This window comes from Salvelinus namaycush, chromosome 23, assembly GCF_016432855.1.
Source record: "Salvelinus namaycush isolate Seneca chromosome 23, SaNama_1.0, whole genome shotgun sequence".
Classification (NCBI taxonomy): Eukaryota; Metazoa; Chordata; class Actinopteri; order Salmoniformes; family Salmonidae; genus Salvelinus; species Salvelinus namaycush.
This window is the reverse complement of record NC_052329.1, coordinates 40,696,026-40,720,986: the sequence shown is the minus strand read 5'-3', so window position 1 is coordinate 40,720,986 and position 24,961 is coordinate 40,696,026. Positions and strand designations below refer to the sequence as shown.

Below are 24,961 nucleotides of genomic sequence, written 5' to 3'. Positions count from 1 at the left end.
GTCTGAACACTTTCCGAAGGCACTGTAGACCCATTTGCTAGTGGGCTTCTCTTGAAACCCTTTAGACTTTACAGCAGTAATCCAGAATAGAGCGCAATTCTAATGACGAAAGTTACACCTCTCTCAGGATATCTGTATCCAGTAAATTGATTTCTGGATGAACTGCAACAGTATTCCTCCTAATGGAATTGACCACCTTGGGCCAACCATCTCAGACTCTGAAAACTCTCAAATAGCCGAAATGTGCAGCGCCATACCATTACAGTTCTGTTGCTTTAGACATCACCTCTCGTTTACTTTTTGTCTCCACCATGCAACTTGTGGTAAAATATTGAGGAAAGTCTTCCAAATAAATATTAAATGCGGCTTATGCCGTGACTCAATACAATAATTGGTTTTTGGGAGAAAAAAAAAGTCTGTATTTATATATTTCAGTGTTTTCTGTATTTAATATCTCTGTTCTTTTTATTACGTTTTAATCTGTGCCATCTCTGTCAGGAAGACAGTACAATAACAATCCTAATCCTAGTCCAGGTAGTAAACAACATTTATCATTACTGATAGAAAACAGTGGTAAAAACATTCCCAAGATTATGTCCTGGGATCCTGGCCGACTAAGATTGATACGTACAGTGTGATGAGAAATGTATCCACTCAATTTTTGTCACTTGCCATGCACAGTAGCCTTAAGTAATCTTTAGAGTTTTTCTGAAGAGCGAGCTGGGCCTATATATCTACTCTAATATTTCAGCTAACCCTGTCTAACCCTGTCGTTGTAAAGTCATGTCTAGGCCATCATTACTGATGAACTGGTCTGAACTGGATCTAACTCCATAGATGTAGACATGTGCTCTTCAGTCGCAGTTCTAAACATCCTGTTAGGTTTGAGTTCCACAACGCAGTAACCAGGATGCTCCGTCTCTGACAGGCAATCATCCATCCACCATGCTCCCCGCAGCACAGAAATCACTCGTCGGGAGTGGCACGACTTCACAGCTCACGCTGGAGGTAAATGGCAATGGCTGATGATCTAACAATCACGTTGGAAGCTCTGACACCAAGTCCATTAAGAGGCTTTCAGGCCGCCTGATCACAGCTCGGGTGTGGAAGCTGTTCAATAATGCAATGCCTGGCAAGCCATCTTGACTCAGTTCATTAAAGGGCCCCAGTGTTGGATCACACACCACCACTACTACCTTATTTAAACATGCCAATCACCGGGGCCCAGGCAAGCCTTAGGGTGATAGCAGGCGAGGAAAAGGAGAAAAGTCGCTTCAGAGATCAGAGGAAGAGGGATATACACTGGAAGGAGGCCAATCCCTATCCTCCACTGATGGTTTGCATTAGAGCGGTGCAGAGATTATGCAGTGTTTCCAGTTGTCCCTCGAGGTAAGTGCTTGTCAAAAGTTGCAGTTGATATGAAGGAAACTTGAGGAGAATCAATGTCACAGGCGGTTCCTTAAAGTGTAGACAACACTGTGGGGGCCTGACTGTGTCATCATCACGGATGGAGGCGAGGACATTCAGATTGACAGTGACTGGGGATAGTACGTGTATGGTTGGTATTGGGGTCATTGAAGGTGATACAGCATCTGAAGAACAGGATTTTGAAGACTCAGGGTGCTGTTTGAGTTGGGGCTCTGGGGAATGCTAGGGGTTGGAGGGCGGTTGTAGGAAACGTCTAGTGTTTAAAACCGTTTCTGAAAGGAAGCTCGCTACAGAGCAAGGATGAGGAAAGAGAGAGGTACATTCTCAAATGGCTCAGGCACACAGGAGCCATGGCTAAAGTGTAAATCAACGTTCCCATTGTAACACAACGGCCTGTGATGAGACGTATACTGCGACGTCAGAATGTGTCCGAATGCCAAACAAATTCAGACAAGGTATACAAAAGCACATCACTTGGTCAGGAAAAAAACCATCAACGCCAATGTCATGGGTTTAAGTCCCACAGGGATGACAAAGACATTCTAAAAGTGTATGCACACATTGTACTGTAAGTACATTTGGATCTGGTAATTGGCATACTATCCTACCTGTACAATAATGGGGTTCTGTATGTGAAAGCTACTATAGCTCTATTCTTTGCCATTGTTGGTGGTATCAGGCCAGACAGCCAGGGTATACTTTCAGTGAAGTGGGGAGACATCTCATTGGATAGTGATGAGGTACTCGATATGTCAAAACAGGTAACTGGGGGGCAGAAAATCCACGGAGAGTGTTTAAGATGACATATGAATCGGGGATATGGCATCCCTTTGACACGGAAGACATAAGTATTTTTGCTCAGTCATCAGAGCCTATGGCTTTGATCTTCTGTTGAGAGACTCGAACCACATTCTCTGATAATGGTTACCATGGGGCTAATGACATTATAATATCCTAAGCGATGGGGCCTGTACATCAAGCTGTATCATACCACATAAAACATAGGCAGGGCCTAAAGGGCATTAACTCTAAACACTTGTTGTCGATTTGTCTTTTTCAACTGGATATATAGTATCCGATTTTTCATTATAATGGAAATCAAGAAATAGTCAAACATGTTTAGTGTGCCCCACTGCGGTTTCCTGCACAGAGAACAATCAAATCATTTACAGAAAACACTGATATGGAATGGCGTGAGGCCCTTTTAATATATATATATATATATTTTTTACAAATGCTGTTTTGAATGAAAGACAATTGTACCTACACACTGAAGAAGGCTGTAAAGCCAAAACGTCTGTGCATGCTTATCCTGATGCAGTAAAAAAAACGCTTTATACAACATATTTTTGAGTGCGAACCCATTACATCTCTTTGTTGGAACTACTTTATTGCCATATCATTTTTTGCAGTGTATTACCAGGAAAATAATCAACACCCTCTCGACCAATTATAATAGAGTATTCAGCCTAGTAGTGGTATAAAGTTTTGCATTGTACTATTGTATTAGTTATTTACACAGTATTACAGTATATAAACAGTATGTAGAGTATCAAAGAATAAGACATTTACATGGCACAGCACATGTCTCATAACTCAATTTATTGGACATTTTCACTTTTTTTTTTAACTTACATTTCATGAGAATCCATGTAAAGGAGCAATGTAACATGCATCACATTTTCATTGCAGGCATATAATCACATAGAATGTGTTTATAAAAAGCATCTACAGGAAATTTAAATCAGAATTGTACAAAAACCTTATTCATGGTCCTTCCGAGCCAGATAGGAACAATTGACCAGTGGTGGCTGCAGAGGGTTTTTGTATAATAATAACAATAATAATAATCATACTATTATTAATAATAATTCAATTTATCACAAATGTGCGGCTGCCTCTCTTGCCAAGCGGAGCAGTGAGAAAAAAACGACGAGTCAAAATGTTTCATCTCTATGTAACACACATTCCATTCTGTGGGTGGTTTAAAGATGCAGAGCTCATGGATGACCAGTTTAATATTATCAGGTTTAATACTGAGATGAACACTGATTTGCTGATATCTAGTTGTTCTTTTGCGGGATTCAGCCATTGTCAAAAGACATCATATGCACAGATTAAATAGGTGGCTTGCTTTAGTATTTTCTTTTAAACATCTTCTTGTGTTTTCTTTACATGGATGGCTCTTAAGTGACAAGCATGATGGTTAAGACCAATATGACATTTCCAAGAAACAGTTCATTGATAAAGATGTTACTCCTCGATATACATTCATGTGGGAGAACATGAGTCCACCAAATAATCCACAAAAGTCCCCGAGACTTCATGTGTGGCATTTACTCAGTCTCTCCATTTGTCAAAGATCATCACTGAGATTGATGGTCATGTGCACTGTCCTCACGTGGATGAGGTATATTTTAGTAGGCTATAAGTGACGCTTCTCTTCATTCCAGCTCCCTTCTCAAATGCCAACCTTAGCAATGCAGGATCTTGATGAAAGCTTTTCTGAACTCTATATTGAAAGTGGTGTATATGATGGGGTTCACCGCACTGTTCACATACCCCAGCCACGTGAACGCGTTATACATCTCCGCAGGAACCTTGCACGTGGTGCAGTGGGTGTTCAATATATGAGTGATGAAAAAAGGTAGCCAGCATATGATAAACACACCTGAAAAGAGAGAGACAAAATGTGAAAAGATCGGAGAAACCAGCTAGTACCATGTTCCTGGATTGATGTGAACATTGAATCATGTCCTGAAGATAAACTTGATAAATATTTATTTCTCCTCGATGAAAATAAAACATGTTTCCTTGTCTGACTTTCTGCCTGTAAGCTATTTTCGGGTTAAAGATGACTAAGTGAATACAATATGCCTATGCAGGCCATCAGAAAACTACAGCTAGTAAAATAAAAATATCAGCTACATTTTATTGAGTTGTCTTTTTGCTTATGACGTGTGAAAGTAAAATAGACTTTACCCCAATGTTTGTATCCCTCCTCTCTCCTGAAAAGTTCAAACAGTACTTTCAAACATTCAATGTGGTATTCATGTTAACAACTTACCCAGGACTATGGCTAGCATTTGAGTGGCTTTCTTTTCCTTCTGTTGGGAGATCTTCCTCTTACTCATGAGAGCGGGTTGCTGCTTGATAGACGTCTGGGTTTTGCCGTTGGGTAAGGCCTCGGTCTGAAACGCTTTAGCCACTTTGGGCACCTCCGCCAGTATGTCCTTCGAGTCACCGTTCTTCTCCACTTTGATGGAGCTCTCAGGCGGGGAGGGGGGCACGGAGGTGCGGCGGGCGTTGGCCTTGGTTGGCGGGAGGAGCTGGTGGCTGACAGGCGTGGCGGTGGCATTGTCCACATTCTTCTGTTTCTGAGGGTTGCAGTCGGTCATCTCGTCCAACTCTATGTCATCCCCTTCGTGGGCCACCTCTTTGATGAAGATCTGCTGACAGAGATCAACAACAATGTTAAAGCAGCAGTAGTAGTAGTAGTAGTAGTAGTAGTAGTAGTAGTAGTAGTAGTAGTAGTAGTAGTAGTAGTAGTAGTAGTAGTAGTAGTAGTAATAGCAGCAGCAGTAGCAGTAGTAGCAATAGTAATGTAGCAGTAACTTCTATAGCTTGCTTACAGGGAGAAATGGGAACAATAGAGGTGACACCTTGTTAACTGCCTTTGAAAGTAAAGACATTCCCTTCTGAGAGTTACTCTGTAAAAATAGCACAACAAATACTTGACACACCACTTTTTTCTTGTTGACAGGAAAGCTCCCATTAGGTTTCACAATCAGAGTGCACAGCCTCACATCTCCTGGGTGACTGCACTTCTCCTGAAACAACAACAGGGGAGAGAAGCTAGCACACAGTCACTGCACAGGCACCAAATGGTCTCCGAGTCGCTCTTTTTCGAGGGCAGAATTCTAAAGAACAATTAACAATAAACAAAACCAATTGTAATTCTATTGAGCGTACGCCGTTATTTGATTCCCATTCGAATCATTACCTCCATAACACTCAATAGCACGGAAATAAAAAGTCAGACTTAAATTGACAATATTGTTTCAGAAATAGTTGATTGACTCACAGTATAAAAGTGATGAGGACTATTTGCCTTGCAATTGCCTAGTACGTTCTGAATGTATTTTACTTGCTCTCTCCCTTCCCCACACCAAGACAAAAGGTATGCGTGTACATGAGCAATGTAGAGAAACACGGCTTCTTTTCCTGTATTGATCCGCATTAATGTCACTCAAATCAATATCCAGAAAAGGAAAAGGTCACGAACAGGTACATCATAATTACTGTTGCATTTCAGCTCTCCTGCCAATCTAGTAGGCCAATGTACAATGGTGGGATTTGTCGTGTGAAATGACCAATTACAGCAGAATATGTTGCTAATATTCTCAATACGCGAAGAGAACCCTTTTAAAACGCCTTAGGATAATTGCGTGTGCCCTTTTCAATCCTGGCTAGAATTCTATGTAGTGTGTTTTTCTTGCCCCCTCACACAAAATCATTATCTGTGTGTGCGGCCTCTCATTTCTGGGAATAGCAAGCACTTTATGGACAATATTTAGCTTCCTCATGTTTGATTCCATTCTCCAAAAACACATGACACATTGTTGACAATGGATTTCGTTGAATTGTCTCTCCTAAGTGTGTCAAGCACTTCTCATTTTTGAAAAACATGACTTGCACCCTAGTCACCTTTAACGTGGTGCCTGTGTCGTGGTCGCCTGTCCCTTGACACGAGCGCTTTGTGTTCACCCGTTTCCGCCGCTTGCGAAGCACCACATAAATCTGCACGTAGACCAGCAGAGTGATGATGAAGGGAATGTAGAAGGACACAATGGAGGAGTACACCACAAAGGCCGGGTTGGCGATGATGCACAGGGACTCATCGCGAGTCGCTAGGGAGGAAAACAAAATGGCGCGCCGGTCAATACAGAAAACAACAACACCAGTCAAACCAGTAGCCTTGCACGAGCGAGCAGGAACAGCTCGTTGGAGCAGGAGCCATTCTCTGTAGCATGACGCAGCTTGATGTACAAGTACAACCCCTGGACAGGACGCTAGTCTATTGCAGAGTCATATCCCCAATGTACCTCCTTAATTCTGAGTGCCAAGCGCTTATATAGGCTTTAGTATGACTAAGGCCGAGGATCAATCACTCCACCTTTCAATCTCAATATGGACACTAACCACAAGGCCACTGAGTTCGTCAATACAGTGCATAACGCCTAAAAGGGCCGTTTTGGATGAATACCACACTGTTTGCCCCATTCACAGCAGTCATACAATTTAGTATCACCTATCATTGTCATACGGAGTCTACTCCTTAGTCCCATAAAAGCCTAAATACTGTGGGAGCACTGAGCAATAGCAAAGATCACAGTGCAACAGAGCAAGGTAGCCCACAGTTCCTGCTATTACCTGTGTTATTGAGGCCGAACAACAGGGGGCATGATATCGCAAAGGACAGAACCCACACCACCGAGATCATAACAGTGACTCGTCGTCTGGAGCTGTAGCGCGTGTTGTACAGCATGGGCATGGCGACTGCTGTGTATCTGTCGCGGAAGGAAGCAGAGGGTGAGGAAAGACAAGGGACAAACACCGTAGGGTTAGACAAACTGCCAGACAAGTACACACACATTATGCCACATTTGAATATGGCTTTTCAACTGTGCAGACTAGACGTGGAGTGACAGCAAACACCTTTCTCTATATTCTCTTAGTAGGGACATCAGGGATGTGGGGGTAGGAAAAAAAGGTGGGTAGACTCAGATGACGGGAGATGACTAACGCGCAGTAAACGCAAAGAAAAATGATAGTTTAGCGTAACAGGTGCATAAACGCTAGTCAGGTGCATAAACGCATAAACAGGTGCATAAACGCTAGTCAGGTGCATAAACGCATAAACAGGTGCATAAACGCTAGTCAGTAAACAGAACCCAAACTATAAGCTTGTTTTACTCCAATGTTTGTAAACAATGTACGTGTAAACAAACACTATATAGCCTCAAAACCCTATAATTTTGGACGGACAGTCCTTGCATCCATAGCTCTGTCTATGAATTTGACAGTGGTAACATTTCCAGGCCCATCCATCAGCTGTTGACCAAAACAGAGGCGGTTGGCCACTTTGTTATTGTTTCAATTAAGGACTCTAGAATTAAGGTTACTCTTTATTCAATAGTACAGATTTAATTATGAAACATGCATGAGTCTTATCTTAACAACCTAAAATAAGCATCTGCAGTATAAACAACTCAAAGATATTCTCCATACATACTAAATGTACAGACATTTTGTATTTAAATACAAATCACTTCAATAAATATTTAAATTACCTCTGAGCTAAGTATTCACATAACCAAGGTGAATATTTGTTCTGTACAGGCATTTGAGTGACACAAAAATCAGTGAAGTGGAAAATCATGCAAAATGAAAGTGGCATACGGCATAGTCCATAAATAATGGAATTGGTATTCAATAGAAAGTACCAGATGGGTTTGCAAGAAGGCCTTTTAGGCCCAGACGCCACTGAATTTTCTTAAAGAATTTCAATCTGAAGATTTTCACTGCAAATCCACAATGACACCTGCCTTCAGCCAAGATTTAACAACTTCATGAGCACTTACCGATCAATGCTGATGGCACAGAGATTGAGGATGCTTGCAGTGCACATCATGACATCTAGGGTGACAAAGATGTCACAGTGGATTTTACTAAACCTCCACTCTCCCACCACCTGAAAGAAAGATGTTCCACAATTTAGAGACAACAGTTTCATCCCCCTCAAGCACGGTCAATTTTTCAGTTGCAGTTCAGTCAGACATTAAAAATCCCACCCTACATGTTTCTCAATAGATTTTCTTATATTTTCATCTGTTCTCATGAATCTTCCAATGCCTGCTCCATTAACCACAATTTCCCTGTCACTTATATCGGAATCGATCAAAAAAAACTGTGTACACTGTAGATAATGTGTACACTGTTCTTTCCACAGCATAGACTAACCAGGTGAATCCAGGTGAAAGCTATTATCCCTTATTGATGTCACCTGTTAAATCCAATCTAATCAGTGTAGCTGAAGGGGAGGAGTCAGGTTAAAGAAAGATTTTTAAGCCTTGAGACAATTGAGACATGGATTGTATAGGTGTGCCATTGAGGGTGAATGGTTAACACAAAATATTAAAGTGCCTTTGAACTAGGTATGGTAGTAGGTGCCAGCCACACCGGTTTGAGTGTGCCAAGAACTGCAACGCTGCTGGGTTTTTCATGCTCAACAGTTTCCCGTGTGTATCAAGAATGGTCCACCACCCAAAGGTAATCCAGCCAGCGGCAGGCTCGTGGTTGAAAATGGGTCATTGATGAAAAAGGACAAAGGAGGCTGACACGAATTGGGCAGAGCAACAGACGGGCTACAGTTAGTCAACTGACAGTCCAGTAAAACATTGGTGCCTAATGACCCATAAAAGAACGCACAACTCGTCGTACCTTGATATGAATGGCAGCCGATGACCTTACAGAGTTCCACTTCTTTCAGCAGAAAACAAGAAACTGCGGTTGCAGCGGGCTCGGGAACGAAAACACTGGACACTGGAGAATTGGAGAAACATTGCCTGGTCTGATGAATCCTGGTTGCTGCTGTTTCACGCTGACGGGAGGACAAGGGTATAGAGAAAACCACATGAGTACATGTATCCATCATGCTGTGAGTCAACATAGCAGGCTGGTGGTGGTGGTATGATGGTGTGAGGTGTGTTTTCATGGCACACACATTGGACCCCTTGATTAAAGTGGAGCGACGTTTGAATGCCACAGGATATCTGAACATCATTGCCAATCACGTGCATCCCTTTATGGCAGCAGTGTATCCATCTGAAAATGCAATTTTCTCGACTATTTTTTCCGGCATTGTTGGGAAGGGCCCGTAAGTAAGCATTTCAGAGTTAGTCTACATCTGTTGTTAACGAAGCATGTGACAAATAAAATTAGATTTGAACAGCCTGAATTCTTCTGGAATGGATGCTAGTTTCAGATACGCTGTGGCACTTAAACGTTGCTCAATTGCTATCAAGGGACCTAACGTGTGCCAGGAAAACATTCCTCACACCACCGCCACCAGCCTCCATTGTTGCCACCTGGCAGGATGGGGTTATGGACTCCAAATCCTGACTCTGCAATCAACATGACGCACAGAAACCGGGATTCGTCAGACCAGGCAATGTTTTTCCACTCCTCAATTGTCCAGTGTTGGTGATCTTGTGCCCACTGGAGCCGCTTCTTCTTGTTTTTAGATGATAAGAGTAAAAGCCGGTGTGGTTGTCTGCTGCAATAGCCCACCCGTGACAAGGACCGACGAGTTTTGCATCCCAAGATGCCGTTCTGCACACTACTGTGCCGTTATTTGTCTGTCTGTGGCCCACCTGTTTTTTGTTTTTTTTTACCTTTATTTAACTAGGCAAGTCAGTTAAGAACAAATTCTTATTTTCAATGACGGCCTAGGAACAGTGGGTTAACTGCCTCGTTCAGGGGCAGAACGACAGATTTGTCTTTTACCCTGTCAGCTCGGGGGTTCAAGCTTGCAACCTTTCGGTTACTAGTCCAACACTCTAACCACTAGGCTACCTGCCGCCTGCACAATTCTTGTCATTCTACTTTCGGCCCACAGGACTGCCGCTGACTAGATGTTTTTTGTTTGTTGCATGATTCTTGGTAAACCCCTTGACGCTGTCATGTGTGAAAAGCAGAGGATGCTGGCTGAAATAATGGAACCGGTGCAGCCGGCACCGACGATCATGCCAGGCTCAAAGTCGCTTAGTTCCCTCCATTCTAACGTTTATTCGAACAGTAACTGAATGCCTTGACGTGTGGCTGCCTGCTTTATATAGCAAGCCACATGACTCACTGTCTGTAAGAGCAAACCATTTTCATGAACGGGCTGATATACCTAATAAACTGGCCACTGAGTGTATATATACACTACAAAAGTACGTGGACACCCCTTCAAATGAGTGGGTGTGGCTAATTCAGCAACAGGTGTATAACATCTCCATAGACAACGATTGGTAGTAGAATGGCCTTAATGAAGAGCTCAGTGACTTTCAACGTGGCACTGTCATAGGATGCCACCTTTCCAACAAGTCAGTTTGTCAATTTTCTGCTGTACTAGATCTGCCCCGGTCAACTGTAAATGCTGTTATTGTTAAGTGGAAACTTCTAGGAGCAACAACGGCTCAGCTGCGAAGTGGTAGGCCACACAAGCCCACAGAACAGGACCGCCGAGACCTGAAGCGCGTAGCGCGTACAAATCGCCTGCAACACTCCCTAACTGCCTCTGGAAGCAACGTCAGCACAAGAACTGTTCGTCTGGAGCTTCATGAAATGGGTTTCCGTGGCCGAGCAGCTGCACACAAGCCTAAGATCACCATGCGCAATGCCAAGTGTCGGCTGGAGTGTTGGAAACGCATTCTCTGGAGTGATGAATCACGCTTCACCATCTAGCAGTCTGACGTACGAATCTGCGTTTGGTGGATGCCAAGAGAATGCCACCTGCCCCAATGCAATGTGCCAACCAATAATCCCTTTAATTTTTTTCGGGCACTGAGCAAATTTCAGGTCAGCTGAGCGCAAACTTGAACTTGTGAAAATTCGGTGAAACTTTCAGCGTGTGTTTACTGTGAACACTGAGGCTGCACCCACTTTAAGTTACAGTTTTAATAGTGGCCATGTAGGCTACTTGATCATAATGTAGACCTACTTGAGTGGCCTTCCATCAAATACAATGGAGAAAATGCATTGCATAGCATTTTAACATGGAAATAGCTGTTCCATCATTTAGCCTACAGTAGTAGCCAATGTGTGATGTTCAATGTAGGCCTACATTCCATGAGACTTTTGAAAAACATGCAGGCTTGACATTAACCTCTTTAAACTTGTCATTCTGACAAGGAGGTGACTGAAAATGTTGTGTTGTTTGATGCAAGAAACCACTTTGCAAAATAAAATGCATTACTATTCCCATACCATTATTACAGAGAATCAGACAAATTATGCTACCCTCTGCCTATTGGCTACTTATCTTATTCAACACTGTCTCAAAATACACTGCCGCATTAAGACAATAAAAAGCTCTTTACCTGTCTCCCTTTTCAAAGATGTCTAGAAATGTATATGTTTTGTGCTCTTGTAGGAAGCAATCACACCCCTATTGCTGACTACAAATGATCTATAACTGGGCTAATAACTCACTAACTTGCAAAGGATATGAACAAAATGTGAACACGTGGCTTCATGCAGCTCTCGCTTTGATCTAAAAACAAGCGCATCCACCCCCACCACATGCTGTAAACACAGTCCAGTTCAAAGTAAATGTCACAGATCCATATATGGCAATGGTCTATTGCATATATGCATAATGCAGCTCTGATTGTTTATGCCGCACAGGTCTGTGTAGAGTGTGGGATGAGTAGTACATGTCAATGCAATAGAATCCTACTCTTATGAACTCTGCCTACAACAAAATCTCTCACGTAGTTCATTTTATTTAGGTATGTTGCATTAACAGTGGCTAATATTGCATTATTTCGATCACAATTGCCACAGTAAAGGGAAACGCTGATAGTGTTAACAGAGAAACTCTAGAACAGTGGTCACCAACCTGTTCTGAGTCAAGATCCCTTTGAGTCAAAATGCAAGCCGAGATCTACGGCTCAGATTTTTTATAACATGATTTAGAAACGTAAGTGTATGCAACATTAACCAATTAAAAACAGTACTATAGCAATGAGGTTTGTGCAGTAAGCTATAGGCCCAATGAATTATCACTGCATATTGGCTTTGCTTCAATTGCCCTGCCAATGCATTGTTGTTTGGGACATCTGAAAAATTGAGGTAGGCTATAAGATCACACCGGTAGTAGATCCGTTGTTGTATTACTTGTGAAGCACAGTTGAATGGGCATACATTTAAATAATTCAATTTTTATACTGAACAAAAATATAAGCACAACATACAACAATTTCAAAGATGTTTCTAAGTTAGTGTTCATATTAGGAAATCAGTCAATTGAAATAAATTCCTTAAGCCTTAATTCTCCAAAACGACATTAGAGGGTGCCTATGGTAAAGAAATGAACATTCAATTCTCTGTCAACAGCTCTGGTGGACATTCCTGCAGTCAGCATGCTCCCTCAAAACTTGAGACATCTGTGACATTGTGTTGTGACACAACTGCACATTTTAAAGTGGCCTTTTATTGTCCCCAGCATGCTGTTTGATCAGCTTTTTGATATGCCACACCTGTCAGGTGGATGGATTATCTTGGCAAAGGAGAAATGCTCACTAACAGGAATGTAAACAAATAAGTGCACAAAATCTGAGAGAAATACTTTTTTTGAGCTTATGGAACATTTCTGGGATTTTTTATTTGTTCTTGAAATACGGGAAAAACACTTTACATGTTGCGTTTATATTTTTGTTCAGTGTATTTTTATTTTATTGGGCTGATGGTGCCTGCATCTGATGGTCAGTCTCAGCGGAGGGAGATTTTTTATTTGTAATAAATTTGCTAAAATTTCTAAAAACCTGTTTTTGCTTTGTCATTAGGGAGTATTGTGTGTAGATTGATGAGGAAAAAAACAAACAATTTAAGCCATTTTAGAATATGGCTGTAATGTAAGACAATGTTGAAAAAGTCAAGGGGTCTGAATACTGTCCGAATGCACTGTATATATGTAGAGAGAGAAAGAGAAAGAGAGAAAGAGAGAGAGAGAGAAAGAGAGAGAGAAAGAGAGAGAGAGAAAGAGAGAAAGAGAGAGAAAGAGAGAAAGAGAGAGAGAGAGATGCCAAAATAAAGAAAACACTTGAGTAAATGAAGGACAGAAAGTACATTGAAAGCAGGTGCTTCCACACAGGTGTGGTTCCTGAGTTAGTTAAGCAATTAATATCCCATAATGCTTAGGGTCATGTATAAAAATACACAGTTGCCTATTATTGTGTCAACCATGGCTTAGGGCTGGGCAATATATCAAAATAATTTGATTAAATCTAATTTATGTTTTTGCGCAATATTCCAAATACCTGTATCGCAAGAATCTCGTTTTTTAAATATTTTATTATGAGCTTTTATGTCCACTTGTTCTCATGTTGTCTTTTTAGTCTCGTCTCCTTCGCTCCTTCTGTGCTGTGTGCACCTTCCCATTTACACCAGAGAGCTGTATATAATGACGAGATGCACATGTCTCCGCCCTAACCATGGGAGTTGTTGTCCCAAAGGAGGGAAGAGAGGCGACAAGCTTAGGTCCAAAATAAGCCCATAGAAACGCATTGGCCTTATTTTGGACATATTTTAGTGAGAGGTTTGCCTTGCCTCGTCCTCTGGCTACAAACACACACACCAAGCCCTCACCCTTCCACTCACAACAGAGAGAGCAAGGCAATTGAGCAAGGCAATTAATCCTAATTGCTCCTGTAAGTCGCTCTGGATAAGAGCATCTGCTAAATGACAACAACAAAAAAATTATGTAAAGATTTTTACGTATAACGAGTAGCATATGCTTCTTCTTCATTCTCAAGAGCCTGATGAACCCATTCCTATTAACAAACCACCTCCACTCTCCACAAGAACAGGGCTCCCGTGGTGTAGCTACTAGATAACATCCCTGCATGACTGACGGTGCGCTTCAAAGCCCGCCCATCGTGGCAGATCCTCGTTTCCCCTACACCACTACTGACAGTGGTGCTTTGCTTCTCACTCAGTTTCTCACTGAATTTTATTGGAGTCGTCAAGCCCAGAGTTATCCCCATCTCACCTTTTTTTCTCTCTTTTTTTTCTTTCTTTTTTTAAACAGCCAGAGCTGCGAAGCTGGGCTCATAGAGACCTGTCTGATTAATCTCTGTTCTGAGGCAGTGTGTTATCAATTATGCCAAGCTCGGGCTTGAAGAGGGTTGTGTCTTTGCTCCTGGTTGTCTGTCTGCAGCCCTGCCAGTGATTAAAGAATGATCTGACAAGCCTAATGAAAGCTCCTCTATACCAGGCTCCACACATCGGCCGATTAACACTCCTCCCTAACCCGTGGGAATGGAGCTCACGGCTAACACCCATAGACATCATGGATCATGGTAAGGGCTTATTGGAAACATATATCTACCTCCACCGTGATGTTAGCGGAGGACTGCCCTGACATTGGTGACATCGTAAATGCAACACGGCACGAAACCCAATTGCTATCTTAATGCCGACTGCGGCCCGATACATATTTTCTCATTTGGTCCTGGTGTTTTGTTTTTCTCATTTTGCGTTGAGATTGTTCATTAGATATCACACTTCTCAGAAATGCCAACATTTAATTTGCTTTCTGCACAGACACTTTGTTTAACATACTGTGAGGCTGGCTGGGAGGAGAGAGGCTAAGCATATTTCCCAGCTGCTCATCAAAGCCAATAAACATCTCAAGACCTAAGGTCATCTAGCATATGCCAAGAAGAGGCTCTCAATATACCACATTTGGCATGGTCGAATGAAGGCGAAACGTATTCATAATTAATTCAAATTTAGCATTTAGCAAGAAAGGGCAACAGTGCTCCTGCAGCAGGCTGTGACCAGCACATTACCACGGCTTGTTATTGGACTACCTGAACAAGATCTCACCAAAATGAGAGAGAAAAAATAGATAAGGGTCTCGCAGCAAATTGCAATGGTTTCCCGGGAGATGGACGATAATCCGAACATGACATTGTAATAGCAAAATGTGCTTATTTTTGGTGTGTCAAAGCATAATCCCACATAACATCTCTTTTCTCCGCTAGAAATCGAACCTTTCAAGAGGGTGAATCATCCAAACAAACGCAAATCCACCCATTTCACTTGAAGGCAGTGCTTATTCTCATGTTAACAATAAGCCCTTATAATGTTGCCAAGCTGCAGCCTACTGTGTAAGAGGCACACATTTTAATTTGTGCCATTTCCAAAGGCTGGTTATGCTACTATTCGTCTGCAAGACAAAATGAATGGGATTCGTGCACAACAAACCTTAAAATCTCATTCGTTATATCCTTAACTTCTTGTTAAGAGTGTACTAGTTGACACATGACCTTAAACTTGGTATCCTTTGTAATACAATTGAGAGGCCTGTTTGAAGAGAGCTGAGGGTCACTGTGGAAAGGTTGTGTAACGAGTTAGCCTACTGTATGTGGCATTTCTCAACCTTTTGTCAAAAGTAGCCTAGCGGTTTAGAGCTTTGGGCCAGTACCCGAAGGTTCGAGTCCTTGAGCCGATTAGGTGAAAAATCTGCCTATGTGCCCTTGAGCAAGGCAATTAATCCTAATTGCTCCTGTAAGTCGCTCTGGATAAGAGCATCTGCTAAATGACAACAACAAAAAAATAATGTAAAATGAAAGTACACCATATAAACACAGGAGAATCATTCTGGTTTTCTTCGATGCTAGACGAAAAGATCAAGTCACAGTTTTTCTCCAAAGCACATGACAGACTATAGATTTTAGTGTAATTTGATAGCCCTGGAAAATCACGAGGCAGGCTCATTGATACACACACAGGATGATTATTTCACTGCAGTCTTGGATGGCCTCTTATTTCACTGGCCAAAGACCATGGTCAAAAATAACATCCTAAACCTGTTCTACGTCCTGCTCTCAATTGATTTGCTTGAATGAGGTTGATTGTGTTGCTGCCCAAGGCTACCGTTCTGCTGCTTTACATCGCAAATGTCACTGGGCATTGATTCAACCTTATGTGGTTCTTCACAGCACACACCTAGATCACACAAGACAGTTTTAAAAGTCACATCACAAAATAATACATGATAATTCACCGATGTTGTCTAGCCTAGCTACAGTATAGCTGGGGAATGAGTACATACGTTTTACATTTTGACATTTCCAGTGCTGCTGCTCCACATACTAAGCTAGATATCACAGCGCCATTAATTTTCATGATGTGAATTTATTAATTTCCTCACCTTTGCTCAAACTTAATTATCTGACCTCCTATCTACAGTATCAACACTACAGCCTATTTTCTAGAGCGATTACTTTTTTTATTGAGTGACTCGTTAAACTGTCAGTAATAATATGCAATGCTATTTCCCACAATTTAATGCTGATGCCATCTTGAGTCTTATCTATTAGATTCCACAGTTACATTGCTTGGAACCATAATTACTTACAAGATATGTCCTTGTTGATAGGGAAAAACTATTTGATGGATTTAAACGTGAATATTTTATCGCGTGGTAAATTGGCACCATAAAACGTGATGACGTGTATTTTTTTTTTTTACGCCAGAGCTACTATTTCTCGTGCACTTTAAAGCCATGAAGTACATTTTTGTAAATATATATTTAAATGTATTTAGAATTAATTTAGTTAAAATTAATATCTTTAACCAGTTATGTGGAGAAGATACACAATGAAAACAGACACACATTGCATTCACATTGTTCCAGCACTTTATTGCTATTGCTTTTATCCTTTCATTTACAATTTCTTGTCAAAACAATTAGGCTTCTGTTTGCATAATGCTAAATGCGTCAATGACAGACACCAGACCATTAATAAAGAAGTACTTTGAATGTATTCTTTTTCAGATCAACAATGTAGCCCTAATGGTTTGTTTTTATTTTGGAGGACTGAGTGGGAGGGTCAATGCAAGGGCAAAATCAAAGAGGAAGGGTAAAAGGAACCCTGATTGGCATAAGTGTAATCAAATAACCCGTTGTTTGTGTGTGTGTGTATTGCTTCAGCTATGATTTTGTACGCAATTTGCTGTGCAACTTCATGGAAAAGTAAACTACACCGCACCTTTAAGCCTTTCAGGAAATGACAAAGGTGCCTGGCTGCACAGGTAGCCTACCTCCAGGTAGGGGTTAAATAAAAAACACACTGTATCTTTAGCTTCAAGCCTTTCTGCCAATGAAAGAGCATGCGTGGGTGTGTAGGTAACCTACCTCCAGATAGACCACCCAGGGCATAACCAAGGTGGCCACCAGCAGGTCAGCCACGGCCAGGCTGACGATCAGGTAATTGGTGGTGGACTGGAGGGCCTTCTCCCTGGACACGGCCATGCACACCAACACATTGCCAAAGACGATGACGAGGATGAGCAGCGTCAGGAGCATGGCATAGTAATTGTACGGGTGCTTCTGCCCACTCTCTGTGTCATTGAAGCTCCCATTCTCATTGTCCCAGAAACTCTCATTGTAGGCATACTGTGTGAGGACATCCATTAGCTGTGAGTGACGAAGGCCGAGAACGGGCCCTGAAATGGAGACAAAGAAAAAAAGGGAGAGAATTTACATATTCAGCTTTAATTACAAGAGCCATGTGTTTGTGTGTGTGCGCACGTGTGTGTGTGTCAGCTAAAAATACATTATTGATGATTGCGCATTTACATGATTGTCTTTATCTCTCTCTATGCGTGTGTGTGCGTTCTTTTGGCGAGTGTGTGTGTGCATGTGCGTGCATTCGTGTCTGTGTGAATGCCGTCTGTGTCTACGACGGTGTGCACTGTACACGAGGAACTTTCTTGAGGGGTTTTCTATCTCCCCTCTCTCGCTCCCTTCGTCACGTGCTCCTGCCTCCTGCCTATCTGAAAGCATTGCCTCGGGGACACAGGCCTGTGCCTTTACCCTGCAGATGCCCTGTGCTGTCTGAGCTCATTTATTGCCCGCTCCAATTCTTTATTTATGTGAGATTGTTCTCACTGCTGTCCTGAAAGCTTGTGTTGGAACTGGTTGTCCTTGCAGTGCTCACTGGGGCTGTACCAGCCTTATCCTTATACCTGCTGTGCATCACGTACGCTTTATCCCAAGATGCGAGATAGGAGCAACGGCTAGCTATCTCCCAATCGTATACAAAGTTTCAGATACACATCGAGCTCGGGGTTTGCTAAGTCAGAGGGATACTCCTGCAGGTCGTACAGGTGAAACTAGTGGAGTTTGTATTGTGTCAAGATATAACCAGATAGAGGCCTTATGCTCCACTAGGAGCTCAAATGAATAAACCAAGTCAGATATGACTATTGACAATCCATGGATTTACAGAATGATTAAAAAACACAGGCTGGAAACCACAGAGATACAATATCATACATTCTATTGAACTGTATTGCTGAAAACCTTTATAAGAAACACACATTACACAATAGCCTATTATCTCCCTGTCTGCCAGCTCACTGAGAGGTTATTAGTGTCTTCTCTCTGGCATTGTATGACATCAAATGACTCCATATCCAATCATAAGCTGACCTTATAACCATCACTTCCATCATCCATGAGCAGGTGACCTGCCCTGAAGAGCAGACCTGGATGAACACTCAACAACCCCCATCTAGCCACAAGCATCAATACGCCCTGCATAGCCTACGTCATACTCCCATAGCAGCACAGCTGACTGAAGGTTAGATGGAAGATGATGATTGGCTGGCTGGGTGTGTGTGTGTGTGTGTGTGTGGAATACAAGTGTCTGAGACTGGGAGAAACCTCCAGTAGATACCACCTCTGTCAATCTGGAGTAAAAGTGTTTGATCTTATTCGGTGATAGCAGCTATTTTTTTATTTGTTTTCTATCTGCCGTAGGCCTCTTTGATGCTTGGTCGAAATCATTAATGGCAACTAGCCAATTACAGGCTGTGAACCCTCGATTGGCATCTGTTGTCACGGTCCAAGTACCTACTGACACATAAGTATTGTAGGTAATGTGGAGAGGGAAGCCTCCGCACACTTTGACCCATGCACATTTGAAGTTCACAGTACAGCATAAACAAACACAGAGCGCAGTCTTTTTTCACAGAAACGGATTGGCTGCAGGGCAGTTAGGGAAAATGCCATATGGGCTGAGCTTTTTTTTTCTCAGCAGAATGAAAAAAATTGAACGGTGTGGGGGCCTCAAGTAATAAAATGGTCCGGTGTGTTAGAAATGCCCGGGTTGATTTCTGGTTCCAGTCCGCCCTTGTCCTATATAGTCATTATATACCCATTTTGTCTCCGTCTGACTACCTACTGACATGCTTTGGGTAGGTAGTCATTATTTAGCCATTTTCTAAGCAGGGTTATTGTACCTCTACTGCGCAGAGAAGAGAAAGCCCTCCCTGGCCTGCATACAGTAGCACTTACAATGTCTCTTCCCTTTATCTTCTTCTTTATCTTCTTACTGCAATTATTTCCTTCAATAGTTACATCCCTAAGAATAATTACCATCCTTGCCCTCTAAATGTGAATCTATTTCTGTTTGGAACTTTTCCCAGATAAAAAAAAATTATTTTTACGAAAAATGTTGAAAAAGAGAGAATTGATTGAGTTAATAAAATAATAGAATAGCTGTTCCAGATACAAAATTAATTCCCCGTGACATTTTCTAAAACAGTGGGGGCCCCGATATCCACAAGGACGGGGATAATAATTCAGCATTTCTCAGGCTCCAACTAAAGTGCGATCTGCAATTTCAATGACCCTCTTCCAAGGTCCAGAAGCGTGTGGCTCACGAATTGATTCGGATCCAAGAGGTATTCCTGTGTACGGGTGGTCAGATATGGGCGAGGAACTGTTTAAGGCTATGTTTGAGGGGGTGATTAAAATGACAGTTGCGTAACATCGACAAACCTCCCTTTGATATGTTGAACGCGAAGTAGCACTTCATCCCCCGATGAAATGTTTACGGAAGAGATTTGCACGTCGCATATTTTACAGCCGGGGCAATTGTTTGTTTACCCTGTTCGAGTTGCTAACATCGGTGAATGCTGCAAACGTTGAGGAAGAAAAATGCTCACATGAATGCTTCACATTACTCACGATTGACACAAAGTGTGCCCAGTAAAGGCCAGTAAACGTTCCAAAACACTGACAGCTAAAATTGTATTTTGACCATATTTGTGAGAAGACAATATAGGAATAAAAGGCCTGCACTTTTGATAGAATCCTACCAACGAAATATTTACGAACCTCCAGATGGGTTCAAGAAGACAACAATCAAAGTTCACACCAGTTGAACTGACTCAGATGACATGTCCATCCATAAACCAATAACCAATAACCTTCTAAAAACAATCCTAACTTTAGGCATGCCCAGACATGCTATCAGAATAGAACAGAAACCAGGTAGTTGTTCTACTGATGTTAGCAACTAGCTACTCAAATAAAGTAATGTGGGAAGCATCTGCCTGTTGGAGGAAGAAGAGAAAGGGGACGTTAACAAGCCTCCAACTGCCTCATTAGGTTGTGGGGATGCTCTTTCCTAACAACAAGCCATGTCTCTGGTGGGGTTCTTTGCCTACTTTCCTACTCAGCTGTCTGCATAGGAGGCCCAGGTGAAGCTCATGCTTGTAGGTAAAGCCCTAGCTGAAGCAGCTAGCAACAGAGAAGGACATACATGTATTTAAAATGTTGCCTTCAACCTGTTTGAGATGTTTGCCATGGGTTTGTGAATAACGTATTGATATTTTATTATTTTTACTAAAGAGTTTCATTTGTGTATGTAGTCATGCTGCCACAATACATCTCCCTTTAAAAGTGGAGCTTCTCTAAGACGGTTTTCCCTTTGTTAACTTTTAAAGTTTCCCTTTGCCATGTTTTTTCTACTTTCCCCAATGCAAATTCAATAACTACCCAGCATTCTATGGTAAATTCATTGCATCTTGCAACTCGTACATCAAAACTCACTCAATTGTCTTGCAATGTTGGAAGAAAATCCGATTTGCAATTGTGCTTGATGCCACGGTGCTCTCCACAAGTCGCACCAAAGACAAAAAAAACTGAACAGCGTAGTCCCTCATATCTAAAAGGTCATTAGTAGTCTTTCAGATCTAAACAAAATAGCTACACTGACTATCTGAGTTAACCTTGTATCTTTATTGACCTTTTATTTCAGTATTTTGCACTGTCTCTATACACACTCACAGGGCCCTACACACACACACTCCATCTTCTCACTCACACATAATACGCACTTACATTTATACTGACTCCACACACACACCAACTCACATACAAGCTGCTGCTACACTCTTTATCTTATATCCTGTTGCCTAGTCATCTTACCCCTATACATATTTACTTACAGTACATCACTCCAGTATCCCTGCACATAGTAAATATGGTATTGGAACTGACCCTGTATTAGGGCTGTCCCCGACCAAAAAAATCTTGGTTGGCCAAGAGTCATCCTGTTCTTGTTTAATCTTATTTTTCCATATATATATATATATATATATATATATATATATATATATATATATATATATATACTGCTCAAAAAAATAAAGGGAACACTTAAACAAACACAATGTAACTCCAAGTCAATCACACTTCTGTGAAATCAAACTGTCCACTTAGGAAGCAACACTGATTGACAATAAATTTCACATGCTGTTGTGCAAATGGAATAGACAAAAGGTGGAAATTATAGGCAATTAGCAAGACACCCCGAATAAAGGAGTGGTTCTGCAGGTGGTGACCACAGACCACTTCTCAGTTCCTATGCTTCCTGGCTGATGTTTTGGTCACTTTTGAATGCTGGCGGTGCTTTCACTCTAGTGGTAGCATGAGACGGAGTCTACAACCCACACAAGTGGCTCAGGTAGTGCAGCTCATCCAGGATGGCACATCAATGCGAGCTGTGGCAAGAAGGTTTGCTGTGTCTGTCAGCGTAGTGTCCAGAGCATGGAGGCGCTACCAGGAGACAGGCCAGTACATCAGGAGACGTGGAGGAGGCTGTAGGAGGGCAACAACCCAGCAGCAGGACCGCTACCTCCGCCTTTGTACAAGGAGGAGCAGGTGGAGCACTGCCAGAGCCCTGCAAAATGACCTCCAGCAGGCCACAAATGTGCATGTGTCTGCTCAAACGGTCAGAAACAGACTCCATGAGGGTGGTATGAGGGCCCGACGTCCACAGGTGGGGGTTGTGCTTACAGCCCAACACCGTGCAGGACGTTTGGCATTTGCCAGAGAACACCAAGATTGGCAAATTCGCCACTGGCGCCCTGTGCTCTTCACAGATGCAAGCAGGTTCACACTGAGCACGTGACAGACGTGACAGAGTCTGGAGACGCCATGGAGAACGTTCTGCTGCCTGCAACATCCTCCAGCATGACCGGTTTAGCGGTGGGTCAGTCATGGTGTGGGGTGACATTTCTTTGGGGGGCCGCACAGCCCTCTATGTGCTCGCCAGAGGTAGCCTGACTGCCATTAGGTACCGAGATGAGATCCTCAGACCCCTTGTGAGACCATATGCTGGTGCGGTTGGCTCTGGGTTCCTCCTAATGCAAGACAATGCTAGACCTCATGTGGCTGGAGTGTGTCAGCAGTTCCTGCAAGAGGAAGGCATTGATGCTATGGACTGGCCCGCCCGTTCCCCAGACCTGAATCCAATTGAGCACATCTGGGACATCATGTCTCGCTCCATCCACCAACGCCACGTTGCACCACAGACTGTCCAGGAGTTGGCGGATGCTTTAGTCCAGGTCTGGGAGGAGATCCCTCAGGAGACCATCCGCCACCTCATCAGGAGCATGCCCAGGCGTTGTAGGGAGGTCATACAGGCACGTGGAGGCCACACACACTACTGAGCCTCATTTTGACTTGTTTTAAGGACATTACATCAAAGTTGGATCAGCCTGTAGTGTGGTTTTCCACTTTAATTTTGAGTGTGACTCCAAATCCAGACCTCCATGGGTTGATAAATTTGATTTACATTGATCAAATTTATCAACCCATGGTTTTTGTGTGATTTTGTTGTCAGCACATTCAACTATGTAAAGAAAAAAGTATTTAATAAGAATATTTCATTCATTCAGATCTAGGATGTGTTATTTTAGTGTTCCCTTTATTTTTTTGAGCAGTGTATATATATATATATACAGACACACCCTATGTGTTTGACTAAAATCAACTACATATGCACTGATCTTGTCTGATGCTTTAAGCACACTGTTTGATTAAATAATTAAGACACACAAATAACTCAAGGAAGAGCCCGATGGTCACACAGTGTTAAAAAAAAATGACATCGAGTGCCTGTGTGACTGGTGCACGTTGTCTCGCTCTCTTCCCTACTGTTGCGAAAAAGGCACCATGGCACAGCAAGTGTTTCTTGCACTGTCTGTGCTGAAGCTGCAACGTACATTCAGCCATTTAGTTTCTTACACAGTATGCCTACAAATCCCTAATTTGTTTAGGAAAAAAATGCCCTATTCCCCCAACCCCTTGCTCTCTTTACGTGAAACATGTAAGCATGTGTCCAATAGGGCTGGACCTACAGCCTATCACAATCACATCAATAAATTGGTTATAGCAAACTCCGAACACAGTAACACGTGACAGCAAAATGGATGCAGACGACGTGACAAAGAAACTCGAAATGGGCGAATGTTTACTGGTTGCTCAGGAGGGAAAGGGGAAGTCAAATCTATGGAAGACATTTGACTTAGTTGTGGAAACTACTGGAGATCCAGATAAAGGAGGGTATAGGAGCAAGCATTGCGTGAGCATTATGTGTGCTAAACAGTTCCTGTGTCACGATCGTCGTATGGTGGAAGAGAGGAGGACCAAGGCGCAGCGTGAAATGAATACATATTTAATTAACGAAGACGAAGAACACTTGACAAACTATACCAAACAACAAACAAACGTGAAGCTATATAACAAATAGTGCTGACACTAAACACTACACATAGACAATCACCCACGAACTACCTAATGAATATGGCTGCCTAAATATGGTTCCCAATCAGAGACAACGATAGACAGCTGTCTCTAATTGAGAACCAATCTAGGCAACCATAGACATACATACACCTAGACTAGACACTGCCCCATAAACATACAAAAAACCCTAGACAATACAAAACACATACATCCCCCATGTCACACCCTGACCTAACTAAAATAATAAAGAAAACAAAGATAACTAAGGCCAGGGCGTGACAGTACTGGTGGTACCGGGCTAAGGACACGCACATCAAGGCTAGTGCGGGGAGCAGCAACAGGACGTACAGGGCTCTGGAGACGCACAGGAGGCTTGGTGCGTGGTGCCGGAACTGGTGGTACCGGGCTGGAGACACGCACCACAGGGCGAGTGCGTGGAGGAGGAACAGGGCTCTGGAGATGCACTGGAAGCCTGGTGCGTGGTGTTGGCACTGGTGGTACTGGGCTGGGGCGAGGAGGTGGCACCGGATAGACCGGACCGTGAAGGTGTACTGGAGCTCTTGAGCACCGAGCCTGCCCAACCTTACCTGGTTGAATGCTCCCCATAGCCAGGCCAGTGCGGGGAGGTGGAATAACCCGCACTGGGCTGTGCTGGTGAACCGGGGACACCATGCGTAAGGCTGGTGCCATGTACACCGGCCCGAGGAGACGCACTGGAGACCAGATGCGTTGAGCCGGCTTCATGGCACCTGGCTCGATGCCCACTCTAGCCCGGCCGATACGAGGAGCTGGGATGTACCGCACCGGGCTATGCACACGTACAGGAGACACCGTGCGCTCTTCCGCATAACACGGTGTCTGCCCGTA

At 42.8% G+C, this 24,961-nt stretch overlaps 1 protein-coding gene across 2 annotated transcripts; it reads right to left on the bottom strand.

The window, feature by feature from the left end:
- Window positions 1-3,902: 3,902 nt before the first annotated feature.
- drd2a (dopamine receptor D2a) lies at window positions 3,903-17,683 on the bottom strand. 2 transcript variants are annotated; one of them, XM_038962053.1, is made up of 7 exons: window positions 17,405-17,683; window positions 8,073-8,182; window positions 6,862-6,998; window positions 6,136-6,338; window positions 5,172-5,258; window positions 4,496-4,877; window positions 3,903-4,099 (listed from the first exon to the last, which is right to left on the bottom strand). In XM_038962053.1, the coding sequence occupies exons 1-7, from the start codon at window positions 17,681-17,683 to the stop codon at window positions 3,903-3,905; spliced, it is 1,395 nt and encodes a 464-aa protein (XP_038817981.1). The 2 variants fall into 2 exon arrangements, with proteins under 2 accessions (XP_038817981.1, XP_038817982.1); XM_038962054.1 differs by lacking the exon at window positions 5,172-5,258.
- Window positions 17,684-24,961: the final 7,278 nt, after the last annotated feature.